General features: G+C 37.5%; 1 protein-coding gene across 7 annotated transcripts in view; it reads left to right on the top strand.

The window, feature by feature from the left end:
* Window positions 1–19,352, top strand: part of QKI (QKI, KH domain containing RNA binding) — a 159,209-nt gene that overhangs the window by 20,291 nt on the left and 119,566 nt on the right. For all 7 annotated transcript variants that reach the window (XM_082047997.1, XM_082048001.1, XM_082047999.1 and 4 more), the window contains exon 2: window positions 18,663–18,805. In XM_082047997.1, the coding sequence (XP_081904123.1) occupies window positions 18,663–18,805 (143 nt within the window). The remainder of the gene's footprint in view (window positions 1–18,662; window positions 18,806–19,352) is intronic.

Here is a 19,352-nt window from a genome sequence, read left to right as displayed (position 1 = left end):
GCAGTCAGCAATACCTCCGTGTTTCACTTTCTTTTCATTGCTGACCTAAAGGGGAAGTATTGCAGGTGACAGAGATTATTCCTCAAAATATTATGTCTTTTTTGTTGTTGTTGTTATTAATTTGCACCTTGAGGAGTTGAGGGTTGATGGCAGCCACTTAACCTGGCTGGAGTGCAAAGCCCTCAATATTTGTCCCCATTTGAAGCGCACAGCTAGAATTACAGTTCACTCTTAAATTTTTGATTTTTTTTTTTTTTTGTTTGTTTGTTTTTTGTTTTGCTTTTAATTTTGAGAGGAAACATGACAGTTGATACCAATAATGTTGCTGCCTTTCAAAACTGAAAAAATATACTAACCAATATCTTTTCATTCAATACTTATAACATTAATGAGAGAAACTATTAGAATTTGCTCACGTAAGCTTTTCCTGGCAAACTGAAATGTATTCCGCATGCACCCAGGCTGTTTAGAATAGTAATTATAACTAGTGTTACTGCTTGTATTTCCAGTTCCTTGCTACACTGTTTGGAGCTTTATAAAGGGTAGAGTGCTTGTTGGTACTTTTAAAGAACACTTCACTGTATGATAGTCTACTTCCGTTTTCTGTAAGAAAATCATGTCGAAATGAGCTTTTAAAGTGTCAGTGATGGACAGAGAACCCAAAAAAGTTCTTCTGTGCTCTTCTGTGGGGTTTTTGTTGGTTTGGTGGTTGGGTTTCTTTTTTAACACAGCACAATGTAATTGAAAGCAGTCAAGCTCTTATCAGATGCTCTGCAGGTCTGGTGGCAGGAGGGGATTGACTATTTGCCTATGCGTTTTTCTTTATCCTTCAAAGATGATTTCAAAAGAGAATTGTTTCCGCCTGCAGCCGGTATGTGGGAACAGGTGGGTAAAAAAGTTAGAGGGAAGGAGACAGAGACTTGCAAAAAATAGAAGCCTGAAAGACTGCTTCAGGTTTTGGCTGCTTTTGTGTTCAGTGCTTATAAAAACAAGTCTGGAATGCTAAATGGAGAAAGTGAAACTTTACTACTGTCGTTCACAGAATGTTAGGGATGGGAAGGGACCTCAAAAGATCTAGTCCAGTCTCCCTGCCGGAGCAGGAACACCCAGATGAGGCTACACAGGAATGTGTCCAGGCGGGTTTTGAATGTCTCCAGAGAAAGAGAATCCACAACCCCCTTGGGCAGCCTGTTCCAGTGTTTTGTTACCCCTACTGAGAAGAAGTTTCTTCTCAAATTTAAGTGGAACCTCTTGTGTTCCAGTTTGAACCCATTACCCCTTGTCCTATCACTGGTTGTCACCGAGAAGAGCCTGGCTCCATCCTCGTGACACTCACCCTTTATATATTTGTAAACATTAATAAGGTCACCCCTCAGTCTCCTCTTCTGCAAGCTATAGAGACCCAGCTCCCTCAGCCTTTCCTCATAAGGGAGATGCTCCACTTCCTTCATCATCTTTGTTGCCCTGTGCTGGACTCTCTCCAGCAGTTCCCTGTCCTTCTTGAACTGAGGGCCCCAGAACTGGACACAATATTCCAGATGTGGTCTCACCAGGGCAGAGTAGAGGGGAAGGAGAACCTCTCTCGACCTACTAACCTCCCCCCTTCTAATACACCCCAGGATGCCATTGGCCTTCCTGGCCACAAGGGCACAGTGCTGGCTCATGGTCATCCTGTTGTCTACCAGGACCCCAGGGTCCCTTTCCCCTACGCTGCTCTCTAACAGGTTATTCCCCAACTTATACTGGAACCTGGGGTTGTTCCTCTGCACATGCAGTACTCTACACTTTCCCTTGTTATATTTCATTAAATCTTTCCCGGCCCAACTCTCCAGCCTGTCCAGGTCTCACTGGATGGTAGCACAGCCTTCTGGCATGTCAGCCATTCCTCCCAGCTTGGTGTCATCAGCAAACATAGTAGGTGTTAAAATTTTATTTCCCTTCTAGTAATGTAGCCTCAGCTATATGCCATTAGTAGTTCTGCATGGCTCCGATTTAATGAGCAATGATTCTTCGGCTCAGGCAGAATATGGTTCTGAGCAATTAATGCTGGAAGCAGTAGTGTAAACTGGTGTGTAGTTGAGGCCTCATCTTGGTTCTGTTTCAGTACCCTGTGTTTAAAGTTGAAATACATTTTAGCATAGTGGGGGTGGTGGTGGTGGCGGGGGGGGAGCAGGGAGGGTTGTTTGTGTGTAGGGATTTGTTTGTGTGATTTATTTATTTATTTGTGGTGTCGTTTGCAGAAGGTGATTTTCCTTAAGATGTATTGAGATAAACCATGAAATAAAATTCAGATAGTGACTTTATGGGCAGCAAATTTGATGTTTTTTTTCCACTGTAGTATCTAGTGGAAGGAACACTATCACACTGAAAATAAATATTCTGTTAATATGATACCAGTAATCCTAGTATTTTTTGTGTATAAATTGAAATCCTATTTCAGTCATCCAGACATGGATGTGTTTCTGAAGAGGTGTATGAGTTATGTGATGTAAAGCTGCAGATATGACCTGGAATGTGTTGTGCTGTCATATGTCTTTTAAGTAGCTCTGATACAACTTAAGCATGAGGTTGCATTATATATTCCACTAAATGACCTCTTTTATTGTATGTAACTTTGCAGAATTATTTACAACTTTTCATGCCAAGTGTGTGGGTTAGGCTGAGCTATGCTAAAAGCTTCAGTTAAAACAGAGAAAAAATTTTCAAGAAAGAATGAACATGGGGGAAAAGTCTTAATATTTTAAAACAAAAAATACATTTAAATTTGCTCTGAGAGGTTGCTGAGTGCTTTTATCATTTTGTCTAGCAGTCTTCCCAGATTCAATTGAAACACATGGAATGTTTTCATTTGAGCACTTCAGTGTCCAAACTGTCCTGCTGAGTACGTGCTGCACCTCCAGCTAGTTTCTCCTATGGTGCTGTCTTACCGTGGACGGGTATGCCATGCCTCAACCTGAGCAGGCCATGTAATGGAAGCTGTCGGTTTTGGTGTACCTGGGGAGTGGACTTGAGAGAACTGACTCACTTCCCTGTGTTGTGAGCAATTGGCTTGTTCTCTTCTGAAATTTCAGCTTTTAAGAAGATTTTTTTCTTTTTTTTTTTTTAAGTCAGGAAGATACTGTGTTTGGACAAAAAACTCTGATGATGTAGCCATCCTTCATGTTTTGCATATTGTTCAGAAGTATAAGAGAATGTTGGGTGGGAACTAGAACTGACTGAAGAACTGAAGGAATGAAGAATCATCTCTTACATAGATAAAAAATGGGATTTGAGTGGGGAGAAAAGACTGTTTGGGAGCAGGAGAGTGTTTGGGGTGAGAAAAATAGCTGAAAGGATTTGTCTACTAGAGGAAACTGCTTTCCAGAGCCTGGAGTAAACCCGAAGTTTTGGAGTCTTGCCATGTCTTTGCTGTCAGGAAATATCTGTGAAACCCAGAGGCGAATTGTCTCATTCCTCCTCTGCTACTGGACAGTATCTCCTTGTGCTGTCAGTTAATACCTTATTTCATGTGGCAGAGGTCTTTGAATGTAAAAATGCCAGCTTAGCTGACTGGTTGAATTTCGCAATTTGACAGATATGAGCACAGTTGTTATGTGGCAGTAAAACTGATCCATAAGATGCACACAGATGAGGACTTTCAGGCATACTTTTTTTTCTCACAGGAAGAGCGATGTTTCTGATATCAGCAGATCTCAGGCAGCAGTCTCTGAAGTTTTTTTTTTGTTGTTGTTTTGTTTTGTTTGGCAAAGGAGTAAGGACCAGACCTGTGTCTGTTAAAGGTGCAGTATCCTACCATCTTGCTACCTTTTTTGATAAAGTACACTGAAGCATGCTGTAAGTATATCCAGTTTTCAATTTCAAAGCTAAACGTATGTGCTGAGCGTTTTAACAAAATACTCATGCTTGGGGTATGGATTCTAGAATCAATTGTCTTGAGTATCTTAGGGAAAAATAATCACATTTGCAAGCACTCACTTTGATTTCTTTATGATGTTTCATGAAATTGTTCATAAAGCTCTACTTCCCAGAGAAGTGCCTATTCCTTCAGATTTTTTAGAAAATAACTCTTGGTGTTGAACAAGAGAATATTAACTTCAAGACATAATAAGGTATAGACAAAGACCGCGTGTGTTTATTTACATGGAAAGAAGCATTGTGCTTGTTCTTGAAAGTGTTATCTTATTGATGTGTTGTCTCAAGGCAGGGCCTAAATAACTGGTAATAGTAATAATTCCTCTTACTGATTAGTAATGATGATTGTGGATTAGAAATCTGAAGAATAATTTCAGTTAATAATGGCATTTTTGCTATGTATTTTGGAATCAAGAGTATATGAGAATATTATAATATTTCCTAGGATAGTTACATTGTACAACTCTAAAAAAGTTAGTCGTAATTTGGGACAAAATACCAACCTCTTCATGTTTCTGAAGAGGGTGCAGTTGATGTCCAACGAAAGGCTGTGGTTTTGTTTTTTTTAGGTTTCAGCTGATTGCTGTTGTGACAGCCTACATAACCATACCACTTGGAATCTTAGGGCAAAGTGTGTTAATTACCTTTCATGTACATGTGAAGTGATGTACCTTTAAGAAGTTATTTTCAAGGTAGTTTTGACTTGTACTGAGTAAAATACTCCGAGAGCAGTTTTGCTTATGGGTTCCTCACCTGTCAAGGCAAATCTGCCTAATGGGGGCCTGATGTTGCATGCAAATCAAGTATTGTGTGAAAAACAGGATGATGAGAAGGTCCAGCCTAATCTATTTTACTCTAATTACTAACAGAAGTAAGGGTAGTATCACTAACCAAATACTACTGTTTATGGAGAAGGCAGGCCATCTACAGTCTCATTATTCTTAATGAAAGTTCCGTTATGGTTGAAGGGAGCCAGCATAGTTCTGTGTTTATAGAAATGAAAAGACAGAGCAGATAACACTGTAGTTTTTGGAAAATGAGTATCTATCTGCCATGTAAAGGATGAAAAAGATTGTGAATCTGCTTATACCTCTGAAAATCTGATTTTGCCATATAATAAAAATACTCTTCATGGGGGTTTTTGTAGTTGTTTTTGAAGGAAATAAAACTTTGAAAGATGGGCTGTGTTTTAAGATACCCAACTGCAAATTAGATTGAACATTCCATTCACTATGTGGAATAACAATCAATAATATAGGGCAAATAACAGCTAATAACTTATTTTTGCGGTAAAAGGAACCTAAGTAGCAATGTTCTTGTTTCTCACTTGCTCAGAGGTTGATGCTTTAGTGGTAGTTTGTTCTCTTTAGTAAAGTTTTGCTGGCTGTGCATGTTTACAAAGTTAGTGGCCTTGCTGATTTCCTGCCTGCTGGTAATATGTTGAGTCAGATGGCTGAACTAATGCATGGTACAAAAGAATGGATAACAGTAAGATTAGTATACTAATATATCACTTCAGTTTAGCTTTTGTTCAGGTCTGGAAAAATACTCAGGTTTAGTAAAAATTATAATTACTAACAGCCTATCTTTTAACCCTGAAGTTAGGCCTCAATCATGTAAAATTTAATTAGATGATTGTCAGGTTTCAGTTCCCTGGAAAAACATCTTTACATAGGTATATTTGTCTTTTAGAAAAGTATTGAAGTGTGTGTATTTGCAGTGAATTCAAGCACACGGATTTTTTTCCTCTAGGTTGATGAAAAAAGAGCAGCTTTTCGAAGCTGACTGGTTATCTTAATCACTTCAATGTGAAATTGAAGTTGTTTAACAGTGTTAATAGAGGAATTCCCTGGCAGTTTTTAAGTAGTCCTATGTCGAGGGATAAGATTGCGGGGTGACAATAAAACCCTGGCAGATGTATTGTTAACCCCTTCTCCCCCCCACTTCCCCCTTTTTGCCCCTCCCTCTCCCCCCTTCCCACTCAGCACAGGCGATCGGGAGGGAAAGAAGGACAGAGAGAGGAGAGTTGGAAAAATTAACAATGTTTTACTAAAGCTACTAATAAGAATAGAGAAAATAATACAAAATATACAAAACCAATCTTGAAAGTCTCAGCAACTGCAGAGCCGTCACCTGAAGTCCTGGATTGGACTCTGCAGCCAACCGGAGCTGGATTCAGTCTCTCACTAGGCCTCAGTTCACAGGGACGACTAGCAAGGTCCTCTCCTAATGTCGGCCGTAAGCAGAAGGGAAAAAGCAAAGGCAAAAGGGAAAAGGATGAGATCCTCGTGATCTCCCACTTTTATATGAAGTATTCACGTGAATGGAATGTTATACACAGTTGGTCAGTTTCTTGGTCACTGGTTTCTGGTTGCCCCTCTCGCGCGATGTCCATCCATACTTATCAATAAGTTTGCATTCCATTGCTAGGTTTACAAAAACATCGGTCTGGTTCTCCAGGAAAATGCAGTTAATATGAAGGCTTTAGCTGACAGGCAAAATTCACTGAAAGAGAAACTTTTTTTTAACAAAACCAGGACATCCTATTTTCTGGATATACTACCTAGCATAAAGAGAAACATTTTTTTAATCCTTTCAACACCTTGGTTAAAGTATTTAATGATATTGCTACAATTTTTTACTTGTATTTCTCAAATACAAGTTTCTGACACTGATTGTGCTTGTATAATAAATTACAATTTGCAGTAAGGTAAAATGGAGCTTATTAGCATATGTAGTGTTCTTAATGGAATCTTTTTAACAGTGGTGCTTGAAATAAAGTTAATCTTACTGTAAATATGATATGTATGGGTCATATAGCAGTTTAGTAAACCATCTGCATACAGAATTATTTTATTCTTAGTTTGTGACCTGTCTAATTTGTTGTAATTTGAAGACTGTTTTGGTAAGGAATTCCTATTCCAAGCTGTGTATCATATATCTTACCTGAAAACAGGTCATGTTTTGATTTAACAATATTTTCCCCACCAACATCTTAATTTGCTGTGGTGGGTTCTTTCAAAATCACATGTCCCAAATTCAGAGGTGTTTTCTTTTACTGTTACACTTAAAGCCCGTTAAAATCTGTTTAATTTTACAGCACGTGTTGCCCTTTTAACTCTTATTCTGGTGGCAGTTGTTTGTGAATTGATAATGAGCAAACTTCTGTTTTTTGTGTGTGTGGTTTGTTTTTTCCTTTTAAATGATCCTCATTCAGAGAAAATACTGAAGATATAAAATATTTGGATGGCCAAAATTGCATGCAGTGTTTTAACACAGTTGTTCATGCAAATTTTGCATTCCTTATTGAAAATACCATACAGAGCAACACCAGTTAAGATATGTGCTCTTCTGCTGCTGTCATTGCTTGGTCCCTCCTGGTCGGTGTATGATTGATAACAGGTTTTGCATCCTGTCTGCAGCGAACAGAACATTCTTCATTTGAGGGAGGTGGAACCTCCTAGTTTTTGCAGCACTTTGACTAATCAGTTTTTAGAGATCGTTCGGTTCACCCTTTATGAGGTTTTCCATTGCCTTTGGTCAAACTCCTTTTGATTGTTACTTGATTTTAGCTTATACCTTGAAGAACTTTACTAGAAATTGGCATTTTTTAGTTAAATTCCATGCAGAGTGGCGCATGGGAAACTAAACTTACACTGCTCTGTTTCCTTGACCACTCTTGGAGTTATGTTAGCGTATCAGAGTCTAACTTTGATAAACATGTATGCTTTACAGATTTTCACATGGGTATTTTAAGTTCTTCAACATTTCTGAAATTTGGCGTAGTCATACAAACAGACTAATCTGTCTGGCTGGAATATTTATTCTTGAACTAAATTTTGGAGGCTTTTCCTGCGTGAATGAGTAAGTTTCATTGTTGTACTTCCTACTTAGAGTTTCCAGTTTTTCTTCTTTCCAACACCTCTTCTGTTCAGATGATTTTGCTATTACGACAGATTCCATTACTTCATCAAAGTCACCTGTTTTGAAATGTAAGCATAAATAAAAATTGTTGTTCTTCAGTTTGTTCAAGATTCAGACCTTGATTTGCTGACCCGTCTCCTTTGAAGTCTTCTGCTTACTAAAGCCAAGTCAAAACTAACTCTCTATGTTGGTTCATCAGTGATATCATAGATAAAATCTATACATTTATCACATGTAGGAATATTTGACTACTGCTATATTAAGACTTGCTGTCTGTGCTAATTAAGCTTTATAACTTAAATATAAGCTAAAAGGTGTGTTGGACATGTATAATCTTTTAACACAGATGAGTAATACTTAATTTAGGGCTCTAGTTTGGTCAGCTGTGTTCAGTGTTGCTTATATGTTTGGTTCTGTAGAGATTGTGATTAAGTGGAGATTCTGTTTATGTACTGCTTAACTCTGGAAAGTCTTCCAATACTTAAAAGTTAGTTTAAAGTTGTATAGTGCATGTTGATAATGCACTTAATGTCAGAGGAGTGCAATAGTTAATGTATTTAATGTGGGAGATTATTAATTTGTCAATGTCAGTGTTGGTACTTGTCAGCCAAAACTTTTTACTTTATTATAGTCTTGTGAGTAAAATGCTGACCGTGCCAGGGTAGGGCAGTGTGTATAACAATACTGAGTGATAGGGAGCAGTGTGTTTAAAAGTAGGATTTTCTTTAATCATAGAATCATTTCAGTTGGAAGACACCCTCAAAGTCATCGAGTCCAACCATAACCTAACTCTAGCACTAAACCATGTCCCTAAGAACCTTGTCTAAAAGCCTTTTAAACATCTCCAGGGATGGTGACTCCACCACTTCCCTGGGCAGCCTGTTCCAACACCTGACAACCCTTTCCATGAAGAATTTTTTCCTAATATCCAATCTAAACCTCCCCTGGCACAGTTTGAGGCCATTTCCTCTTGTCCTGTCACTTGCTACTTGGGAAAAGAGACCAACACCCTCCATGCTACAACCTCCTTTCAGGTAGTTGTAGACAGCAACAAGATTTCCCCTCAGCCTTCTTTTCCCCAGGCTAAACAGCCCCAGTTCCCTCAGCTGCTCCTCATGAGACTTGTGCTCCAGGCCCCTCACCAGCTTTGTCACCCTTCTCTGCACTCTCTCTAGTACCTCAGTGTCTTTCTTATGATGAGGGACCCAAAACTTAATAAAGAATTCAAGGTCTGGCCTCACCAGCACTGAGTACAGTGGCACAATCACTTCTCTAGTCCTGCTGGCCACACTATTCCTGATACAAGCCAGGATGCTGTTGGCCTTTTTGTCCACCTGGGCACACTGCTAGCTGACCTTCAGCTGGCTGTCAGTCAACACCCCCAGATCCCTTTCTGCCAGTCAGCTTTCCGGCCAGTCTTGCCCAAGTCTGTAGCACTGCCTGGGGTTGTGACCCAAGTGGCCTTGCTAAACCTCATGTGTGTATGATCTAGATATCTAGCTTTTTTAATGTATGAAGTCATCACTCTGTGTGTATACTGTAGAAGATTCAGTTTTATGACAAGGAAAAGGCTGATAGAAAGCTATGTGAAAAAATGACAGAGAACATAGGTTATGCATCTACACTTTCCAGCAATTCCTGAAGTACTTCGTATTTGCTACAAAGTTTTGTGTTCCCTCAGATTACCTTTGTGTGTAGAAAATGTAGGAGATTTCCTTTGTCCGCAGTTAGTAAGAAGACTCCCGTGACACTACTGTGTTAGTGAATAGTTAATTATTCTTGGGTGATTATGGAAGTAAAAAAAAAAAGCCTTCACTCCTTTCATACAATAAAGATTGCATTAACCGATGGAATGTTTTCTCGTAATTGCTAACTCTGTGGAGGATGGTTGTGGATAGCTTCCAGAAGGTTGAGAAAATAACATGCATGTGCATTATGTTATTCTTTGTAAATGGTGAGTGTTAAGATGCACATTGGAAAGCAGGAAATAATCTGTTTAGTTATTTCAAGTAGGTTTTTTTTAATTTGCTTTCACTACTTGGTCTCCTCTCAGTTTTAAGAATAAACAAACCTGAAATTTAGATAACTCCATCAGAATTTTAATTCTCTACTATACTTCAAAACTGATCATTTTGCAGGATCTCTATCAGGAATTTATTTAGTTTGTTTTGTTTTACAGGTTGAAAAATACCATCTTTTTACCTTAGGCACTCCCCGCACATACTGGCAGGACAGCATAGGGTATGGGATTTCTTTTCTGGTACTGAAGGGATTCTGATGTGAATTAGGCCGTTGTTTTCTGAAGTGCTCAGTAGAATTTTTTGAGAGAATGTCTTGTCTTGAACTGGAGAGCTTCCAGTTACATGGCTGCATAGTTGTTCAACATAAATATGATTTATTTCATATACTGAAGATACCCGTCAAAACTGGACAGCAGTTGACTCTGTTGTGAATGGATGAATTTAAACGTGGGGAGTGTGGAATAGCATCTGGCTAGAGAAGGTCCATTTAGACCAGTCAGTGTGCACTGTTCACGAAGAGCAATTCCAAAACCAGATACTAAACCGAGGTAAAGTATTTTTGTTTAAAAAATGCACACCTGAGGAACTAAATGCATGGAAGTTCTAATATTGTTAAGCTGATGTTTTTAAATAGCAACAAGTAATGTTGATGTTTAAATGTCATAGAATGGATGGCGCCTTTCTTTCAACTTTGTGATCATGATTAATAGTTCGTACAGAATTGCATTCCTGCTGATTCTGCTGCATCAAACATATCCAAGTCTTTCATTATTATGGTTAGCTGCCAAACAATTGATTCATGCTAGGTGGTATGGAAAAGTACCAAACACACACCTGGGACAGATTTAGCAGCTGGACCTATGAGTGACTGTGCTACTTGTAACTGAGTATTTGAGGGTGGCTTGCTGCTAAAGGGAGCTAGAGTAGAGGATTTTTGAAAGTGTAATAATAAAGCCTGCTATGAATGTGAGCCACCATATCTGGTTTGGCAGTCCTGCTGTGCTGATGGACTCTACCAGTGGAAAATGTTTCGAAGAGTTTTATGCAGTTAATGGTTGTTGTAAGGAGATTTTGTAACAAGCAGAACAATATATGTTCATTTACTTTAACGGAGTTATTGTTTAAGCTTGATCTAACGCTGAGACTTAACAACACAATGGAGGTTTTGGATTAATTTTCATAATTTTTAATGTTGACCATTAAAACACTTGATTTTCTTTGATTCTTAGAAGTTTAGTTGAATTGTACTGTTTTCTGGCTATCAGCTAATTACTCATCTCGAGAAGCTTTCAGTTTTACAAAGACACTCATTTGGATGTGGATGGATAGTGTATGTCAGTTGTTATTATAGATGATGTTATTTGGAGACACCAAGTAGACTGCTGAAAGTCTTTTTCAGCTATCCTCTTAGGAACTTCTAAGCTGATTTTTATGTAAAAGGTTTTTAGATTTTTTTCTGAGGCGTAGTACTGGGATATGAGGAGACACAGGACTTCATCTCAAATGTACAGCTTTTTGAATTTATCAAGAAAATGAAGGAGCTTCATTTAATCTTCTCCATATGATTTTCTTAAGTGAATACAGATTGCCGCTGTCAAATGTAATGCAGGGTTGATGGATTTTGATCAGACCTCTTCTCATTGTTCTTAAATATTTTCATATTAAATTATGTAATTGTGAGTTTTAGTATGTGGAAACAAATGCAGGACTTTAAAATTTGCTAGCTAATTATGGCAGAGTTCAGTGTCATGCTGTAAACCAAAACTGCTCACGTATGAAAATTTTTCAGAAGTGGACAGTTTTATCAGCTTTGGTGCTTGGTCGTGTTTGTCTAAATCTTTATTTTTTTATTCTGTATTGGTTTATGAAGGAAAGATGATGGGAATCTTGTTTGCCTTATGGTCAGGCATTTCAATCATTAATAGCTGAGGGTGGGTAGAGTAAGTGCTTGCCAACATTTTAGTCTGTACACTGATGATGCATGCAGGGTACAGCTCCATGTGACACAATATTAAAAATGACTGTTTTTGCTAGCTTTGCTATTTCTGCTGCATCAGCAATAGTAGTAAACAGCACTGGTGTTAACAGTGAAGACTGTTGAAATTGTGATGAATAAAAACAACTATTTCTTTGCCAAGTAAGCATACTAAAGCTGCTAGATTAGAAAACACGTGAGTTGCAGCGTTCCACCAATAATAAAGCACTTAAAAGCTTTCTGTTGACATTTATACAAAAAGAACAGATGAGTGTGCTGTATTTGGTTTTGAAGTCAGTTTGATGCAAACCTTAACAACTGCCCACAACAGAAGGAGTTTTGCAGGCTCTTCTTGCAAAAAGAAATGACTGAATTTTGATACCAAGAGTGCTGACAAATTGCTGAAAGTGCTGCCCACTTATCACTGGACTGACAGTTTAATCACTGAAAGTGTACCACTAGATTGGACTCAAAGGAACAAAGGAGAAGAAACTATAGTTTCCGAGGCATTAAAAGATGAATTAAAATTCGAAATGCAAACACTCTTTGGGGGGTGACACTGCTGCATGACTTGCATGCCATATTCTCAGTTGTGGTGTCCAGAAATTACAGTTTTCATTTTCTTTTTGAAAGTGTTGATTAATTCAGTGCATAAATGGGGCAACATAGTGTTCTTTTGGTTCTTGTTTTAATTATTTATAATAAAGGTTGTATTTAAATTTGGTATGTGCTGGGTCAACAAGGTTCTTTTGAGGCAGGCGATGAACATCAGCACATCACTCATCTTGTAGTTTGAGCACATGCTCTGTGTTAACCTTCAGAATGCTTTCAAGAGGCTATAGAGCACCTGTCTTCAGAGATTTTTCATTAAGAGCAGAATATACCTTTTCTGCCTTTTTTTTTATCTCCATTCTTAGTTATGTTTTTCCAGGTGCTTTGTTTACAATATTATTGGATGCTGTTTGAAGAAAATACTATCTATTACATTAAACTAACTGATATCTAATTGCAGTTGTCTAATTGATGGGTTAAGCTTTAATGGAACATGGAATGGATTGTCTGCCTGGATAAATCCTGGATCCACATTCAGTGGGTTTAGATCCTCCAAAGTGGTAATTGTGTGTCTGTATGCTAGAATGTTTGTAGCATTTGTTTACTAGTTTCGGGACCTATTTGATTGCAAAAGAATTGTAAAAAGTCTATTTTCTTGCTTAAAAGTACTCTTACATTCTTAAATTGGTGATCCAGCAGCAGTTGTGTACAGTAAAAATATTTTATTAAAATATTAACTTTTTGCACACCTTGCTGCATTTCGCATTAAAAAGAAAAAAAAAAAAGCCCCAAAAAAACAAAACAGGAAAAAAAACAAACCAAACAAAAACTGCAAAACCAAACAAACAAAAACCAAAACAACACCAAAGGAAAAAACAGACAAAATCAACCAAAGAAAACATTAATCTTCTTAGGAGTAAAGAATAAGAAGGGACTTAAATCAGTTGTTTTCCTGGCCTACCCCCTCAGCTCAATGCATGTGTATCTTCTGAATTTGAGTGGACTTACTCAAGACATCTCTGATAGATAGGTATCAGAAATTTTCACTTCTCACAAAAAAAAACCCTATTGTGGAAATACTGAAGGTGTTACTTATGCTTATTTTTAGTGCCATAGTCTGTAAGAAATGAATTTATTCTAAGAATTAACTTTTCCTGTCAAAATACTTAAAATTATACTGTATGTGAAAAAAATAAATAATTGGTGTCACCGATATTTTGGGCATAACTTGATTTCTGTAAGAACATAGAAAACTGAAACTGGATGTTCTATGTATCACTGAGATCCAAGTACCATGTAGATTTTCAGCTATATGAACGTAACTTTTTCTCACCATACCCCTTAAATTTTTAAAGAATTTGCTCGTAACTTATTTCATATGGAAACTACCTTAAGAATGTGGTGCTTTGCTTCCTTAAGGAAGCATGCTGACTGGTCTTGCAAGTTGGTTAGTGTTTTGATTCATTCGAGTTGCTTGCTGATTGTGGCTATTGCTTCGTTCTACTCATTTGCTGTGTATTGTAAAAATTAAGAATGATAGGTAAGTGGCTCTTCTGTGACAGATGAACACTTCTTATTTTCTTCAGTTTAAAGAGTTAAATTCTGTGTGCATAGATGGCTTAATGTTACATTAGACTTAGGAAGGGAACATAGGCTGAGAGTTGTATCAGTTTAGCTCGGTTTAAATGGCTGTAACTAATTTGGAGCAAATTGTTAATGTCGTAAGATTTGTTTCAGTTCTTCAAATTTTTAGCTCTGCTTTAAACTGCGGTGAGGAATGTGTTGGTTTAAAAACTGTGTCCAAGTCTGCTTTTCTTTCAAAAGGTAAAGCTTTATAATTTAGAAGAGGCCTTCATGATGAGAAATTCTAAAGCTGCGGGCACTGGGAATGAGGGTGGTTTGCAACTCAAAGTGATGAGAGAGGAAGAATTTGAACCTTTTCAGTGATTTCCTGCTTTGAATATGCTTGCTGAGTGGTTTATGTAAACCCATTTTACATTGCAATCCAACAGCCTTAAACTCATGTGCAGACTCTTACTTCCCTAAAGGGAATGGTAATTAACAGTTGAGAAGTGGTAACTTCCTGGTGGTTTTTAATGTGGTGACAAACGTTCATCTGAACACTGTCCTTCATGTGCTCAAGAAGAATATTGTTAAGTGTTGTGAAGCAATCAAAGAAGCAATGTCTGTAGGTAAATGTAGTCAGTATAGACAGTGTCTGGCTTCAGATCATGCATTAGGTGTTTGAGAGATTGAAAAATACTATCTGTGGATGAAGGAAACAAAAGATTACATTATTTGCATAGTTTTTGGGGACAGAGGAAGAAAAATATTCTCCTGGATGAGAATGCATGTCATTGCCACCATAGGTGACCGTGTCATGCCATATTAAGGTGGAACATGGTAACTATATTGAAAACTGTCTCTTCTTGAGTCTGTTTCTCCACTGCCTTGCTGTGAGCAAGACAAACGTGTCATTTACTGCTAAACTTATTGCTTAGAACAGACAGACCAAAGTACTGTTAAAGGTGAATAATGTGGATTTTGAAATTCTTCATATGAGTTTCTGCTTCTGCCTACAGTAGTGTACTGAGATCTTTTCAAGGGGAGGCCTATTACTGCATTTGCAGAGCTCACAGGTTTTAGAGGTATGGTGAAGCTGCTGTATGTCTTTTAAAGTAATATCTACTATTATAATTAAGTCTCTCTCCTTACTTAACTCTTTTAAATCCCTGGAACGTTATACAACATAATTACCACTGCACTGTTAAGATAGGGGTAAAATAGTTAGAACTGTACTTGGATGTTCATTTTGAAACTAAAGCTTTCCTTATTTTTTAATCATTTGGCTTTCTGTGATATGTCATGGTGGGAGAATTTGTAAAGAACTACAAATGCGGACAAGCCTTGCAAATGAACTTGGGAAGTGTGATTTCATGAGAGATGTGCCAAAGAAGCTTTTGGGAAGGGAAGATGAGGCATCTGCTTGATAGTGTGCAAGAAATGATGGGAGATAAATCTAAATAAAAGACTGTTTACTTGGGTTCCTTTTATTTTCCAGTGGGATGTGGTGTGCTTTGAGGATGTGACCTTCCTGCTGTTAAGTATTTTTAAGTATATCAGGACAGGGTAAAATGAATACTCGCTAGAGGTGAGAGTAGAGCTTTTAGCTTTTGTAACATGCTGGTGGTGAGGATTTCTGGAATCTTACTGCACTTCTGATCAACTCTTGAGGAAGGTGCTGGAAGTACAGTAGCAGATAGTTCTATAGATACACGGAACTGCTAAGAGTGGCAAAGTTGAAAGATACTCAAAACTAGAGGCTTGAATTTGCTTTAATAGAGACTAAAAGGAAAGATTATGTGATAAAAATTCAGTACTTTTGTATAGAGAGACATAAGATGTGTGATTAAATGAGAGTCATGTATCTGAGAAAACTGCTGTTAGTCATTAAAAAAAACAACCAAACTTAAAGATGTGTAAAAACATTCAGCATTGTCTGGAAAAGCCCAGGGTATATATTAAGCAGATAAATAACTTTAAGAGTTGTGTATTTGGGATAATGCTTGTGGTTGGCTGGGGTGAAAAGTTGAGGAAGAAGATAGGTTGTGTTCTGTCCATAGCTAGAAGTGAATGAGAATGGGTTCAACTGGAGACTTGATCAAATTATTTTGTAATTTAAGCAGTAGTCCTTCAGTTCTGCCAAATGCAAGGCTAGTGAAGACAGGCTCCTAGGTGGTGATAGATACAGAAAGGGAATTTAGACACCCGATCAGCAGTTAAAGAAAAACTGGGAGTACAGGCTTGTTATTTCACCTACTGCTTCTGAATGTTTCTTCTGAGGTTTTAGGGAAAGAATCTAAGGCAAGAGAGAAGATAAAAGGCCAGGAAGCAGAAGAAAGAGTAGCACTTGAGTAGCTGATGATAATGATGATAAGGAGTTCATGTAGCTGGCTGTCCCTGTCCTGATGTTTGTCAGTGTTACCAGTGGCGTCAGTGTGGAGAGAGGAAATAAAAAGCTACATATGCAAAGGAAACTAAATGTCAGGTGTCTGTTCCTGTAGTGGAGTAGAAAATCCTGAGTTGGTAGGTGTCTTCATTCTATATAGCATTTGAGGTGTGATAGATGGCTTAGGTTTCACACATGCCAGAATTCTGTGGTAGTCCCCAAGTCAGCTTATCCTGCTCTCTATGTGTGTTCTGAATGTCTTGTGTGTTCTGAGTGTTATGAATGTGACATATGAGTACTTGCAAGGGAAAGATTAAAGTAAGTGCTCTTTCTTTCCTGTGAAAACTAGGATATCAGATGTTAGTGATTATATTCTACATGAAAGATACAATTTAAAATGAAATTTTCAGTGTAACTACTCAGCTGCCAAATAAAAATGACCACGTTGCTTCGTATGCTTCAGTACTTCAGCAGACTGCCTAACTTGTTTCAGTGGGGTGTAAGTTAATGGAAAATCTGAAGAGAACGAGAAGGAAACTAAGTCTGCCAAAAGATAATATTTCTTCAAAGAGATGTGCTAAAGAATTTCTTTATATACTGAAGCCAGTACAAATACTGCTTCTAGTTATGAGGATTTTGTGCCTGTTGCCAAAATTATTGTCAGTGTAGAAGCAGCTGTGGATTTTTTCCTTTAGCTATGATTCTATGATGACAAAATTTCTCCATTGTAAACAGGCGTTAAGCACCAGATCGTTATATAGTATATACAATTGAGTGTGTCAGTTGCCACTGGAGAAACAACTTGTTATTGAATATGCAGAGTCAGTTTGTTAGAATTAATTCAAACTAACTCAGTTGAAAATTAGGTCTGTTTTGTTTGAGGTTCGTAATTTGTGACATTCTCACTCTCTCCCTTAGTTTCTTTTTAAGTGGTGAAATGTTAGCTATAAATCATTTGCCAGAGAAGAAATAGATTATGAAACAGAGGTTACATTAATCTCTTGTCTGCTGCTAGAGTTTCAAGTGACTTCTTTCTGTGGCTTCCTGTGGTCAGATGAAAACATGAAGTTTCTGGTTTCAGTTTCATTTTAATTCTGAAGATTTTGAAAGCAGTTGTAAGAATTCTACGTAAAAGAACCATCATATGTCTTAACACTTTGGGAACAATGCCTGTTTACGTGTTAGTTTTCAGTTTGGAAGTTGGTTAATACGTTCATTTTAAGTAATTATTTAGCGATATTGGATTAAACTCATTGAGAAAATGTTACACTAGTTGGGATTCTGTAAGGTATGAAATGTGGGGGGTTTTATTCGTATACCAGCAGTTTAAATATCAGTTTAACAGTTCTAGAAATGAAATATAAGTGCTTGTTAAATTTGTCTTTTGGGTTAAATAAGAAACCTTTGTGTCCATTCTCAGATATTACAATTTAGTGAAACTAACCTGGATTTGAATCAAATTAGACATTTTTAGCTGCCTTTTATATAACTGCTGAACTACATCTTGGAAGAAAATATCTCAAAGTGTGAGTAATACAGGTGTAATTGCTAGAAACGGTACTTATAAGTCGGCTTGTGACATTCCCTGGTGCTTTTGAGGAATTTTTCCTTACTTTGCAATGAAGTAGTAGGACTTCCGGGTGTACGTGGAGGTTGCTGAGGTCTCTGATACCATACTTGTCTTCATTGTTTCATTGTCTTACTAGAGGTGGTCAGTAGAATGATATTTACTAGTTTATTTGTCACACTGTGTGCTCAGTAAGTGCACCCTTGAGTTGTCAGATTTCTCATTGCTCAAAGATTTGATTTCCAAATGCTATAGTTAATGTCATAACTAGGAAATAGTACTGTATTGATGCATTTTTGTATCTTCTACGTTAATGTTAGGTATAGATTTCTAATTTATTTGCCTTCTACATAGTTTATTAAAAAAAATTGTAAAAACTAGTTTTGTACACCTTTTAAATGATGTGCACAATTTGTGTCGACAATATGTTCTAAGGAGCTACACATAATTTTTAATTCAATAGCTGAATTCCATAAACGAGATGAGTAGGTTGCAAATTTACAGACATGAAGAAAACATTTAAGATGGGTGCTGCAACTTAAACAAAACAAAACACCACAAAAAAACCCCAAACAAACAAAAACCCCATGAAAATACCTCAATAAAACCAGAATAGATTTTTCTTTCAAGTTACCATGATGCTCATGAAGAGAAGAAGCAAATGACGTTAAGATTTGGGAAAGATTAGAAAGCGAAGACTGTCATGCTAGATTATAATCTGTTACTGTATTTAATACCTAATATACGTTTTTCCCCCCACAGAAATTAGCAGAGTACGGAAAGACATGTATAACGACACATTAAATGGTAGTACGGAGAAGAGAAGTGCAGAATTACCAGATGCTGTGGGACCTATTGTACAGTTACAAGAGAAACTATATGTGCCTGTAAAAGAATATCCAGATGTAAGTATATCTTTTTAGTCCCTAAATTATTTTTCGATCCTTGTGGTCGTATTTAAATGTAAATTTAATGTGATGCTACCCTTGGATCACCCTGAATTGCTTTTGACAAGATACTTCTTAGGGAAGCAGTGTATCTTCCACTTGGTGGCTTGATTTGCAGTGAGTGTGAGTGGAAGAAGGTTGTGCTAAATACCAAACTAGTATGGATTATAAAGCTGTAGATCTAAGATCTGAATTTTCTTGTTCATTCAGTCTTGTAAGTCCTGAGACACTGTGTAGTGAGTTTTATGGGGGAAGTAGTTCTTGGGATGGTGTTTTTTCTTCTTAGTATGTATCTGAAAGTCAGTTGGAGAATCCTTGGAGGCCATACTTAACCTCAACTACTGTTTGTCCCATACCTGTGTAACCAGTTCTGTTGCATATAGCTGTCTTTATTTTGGGATTGTACCCCTCCTTCTCCTCCTGCCCAGGTCCTCCCACCTCCCCTTAAGCAAAACTCCTTGCTTGCATGCCAGTGTTATGTTCTCCCACTGGGTGTTGTATTCTA

This window comes from Streptopelia decaocto (assembly GCF_964273445.1).
Source record: "Streptopelia decaocto genome assembly, chromosome: 3".
In the NCBI taxonomy this organism is placed as follows: Eukaryota; Metazoa; Chordata; class Aves; order Columbiformes; family Columbidae; genus Streptopelia; species Streptopelia decaocto.
Note: the sequence above shows the minus strand (reverse complement) of the source record. Positions and strands in the feature narration are given on the sequence as shown.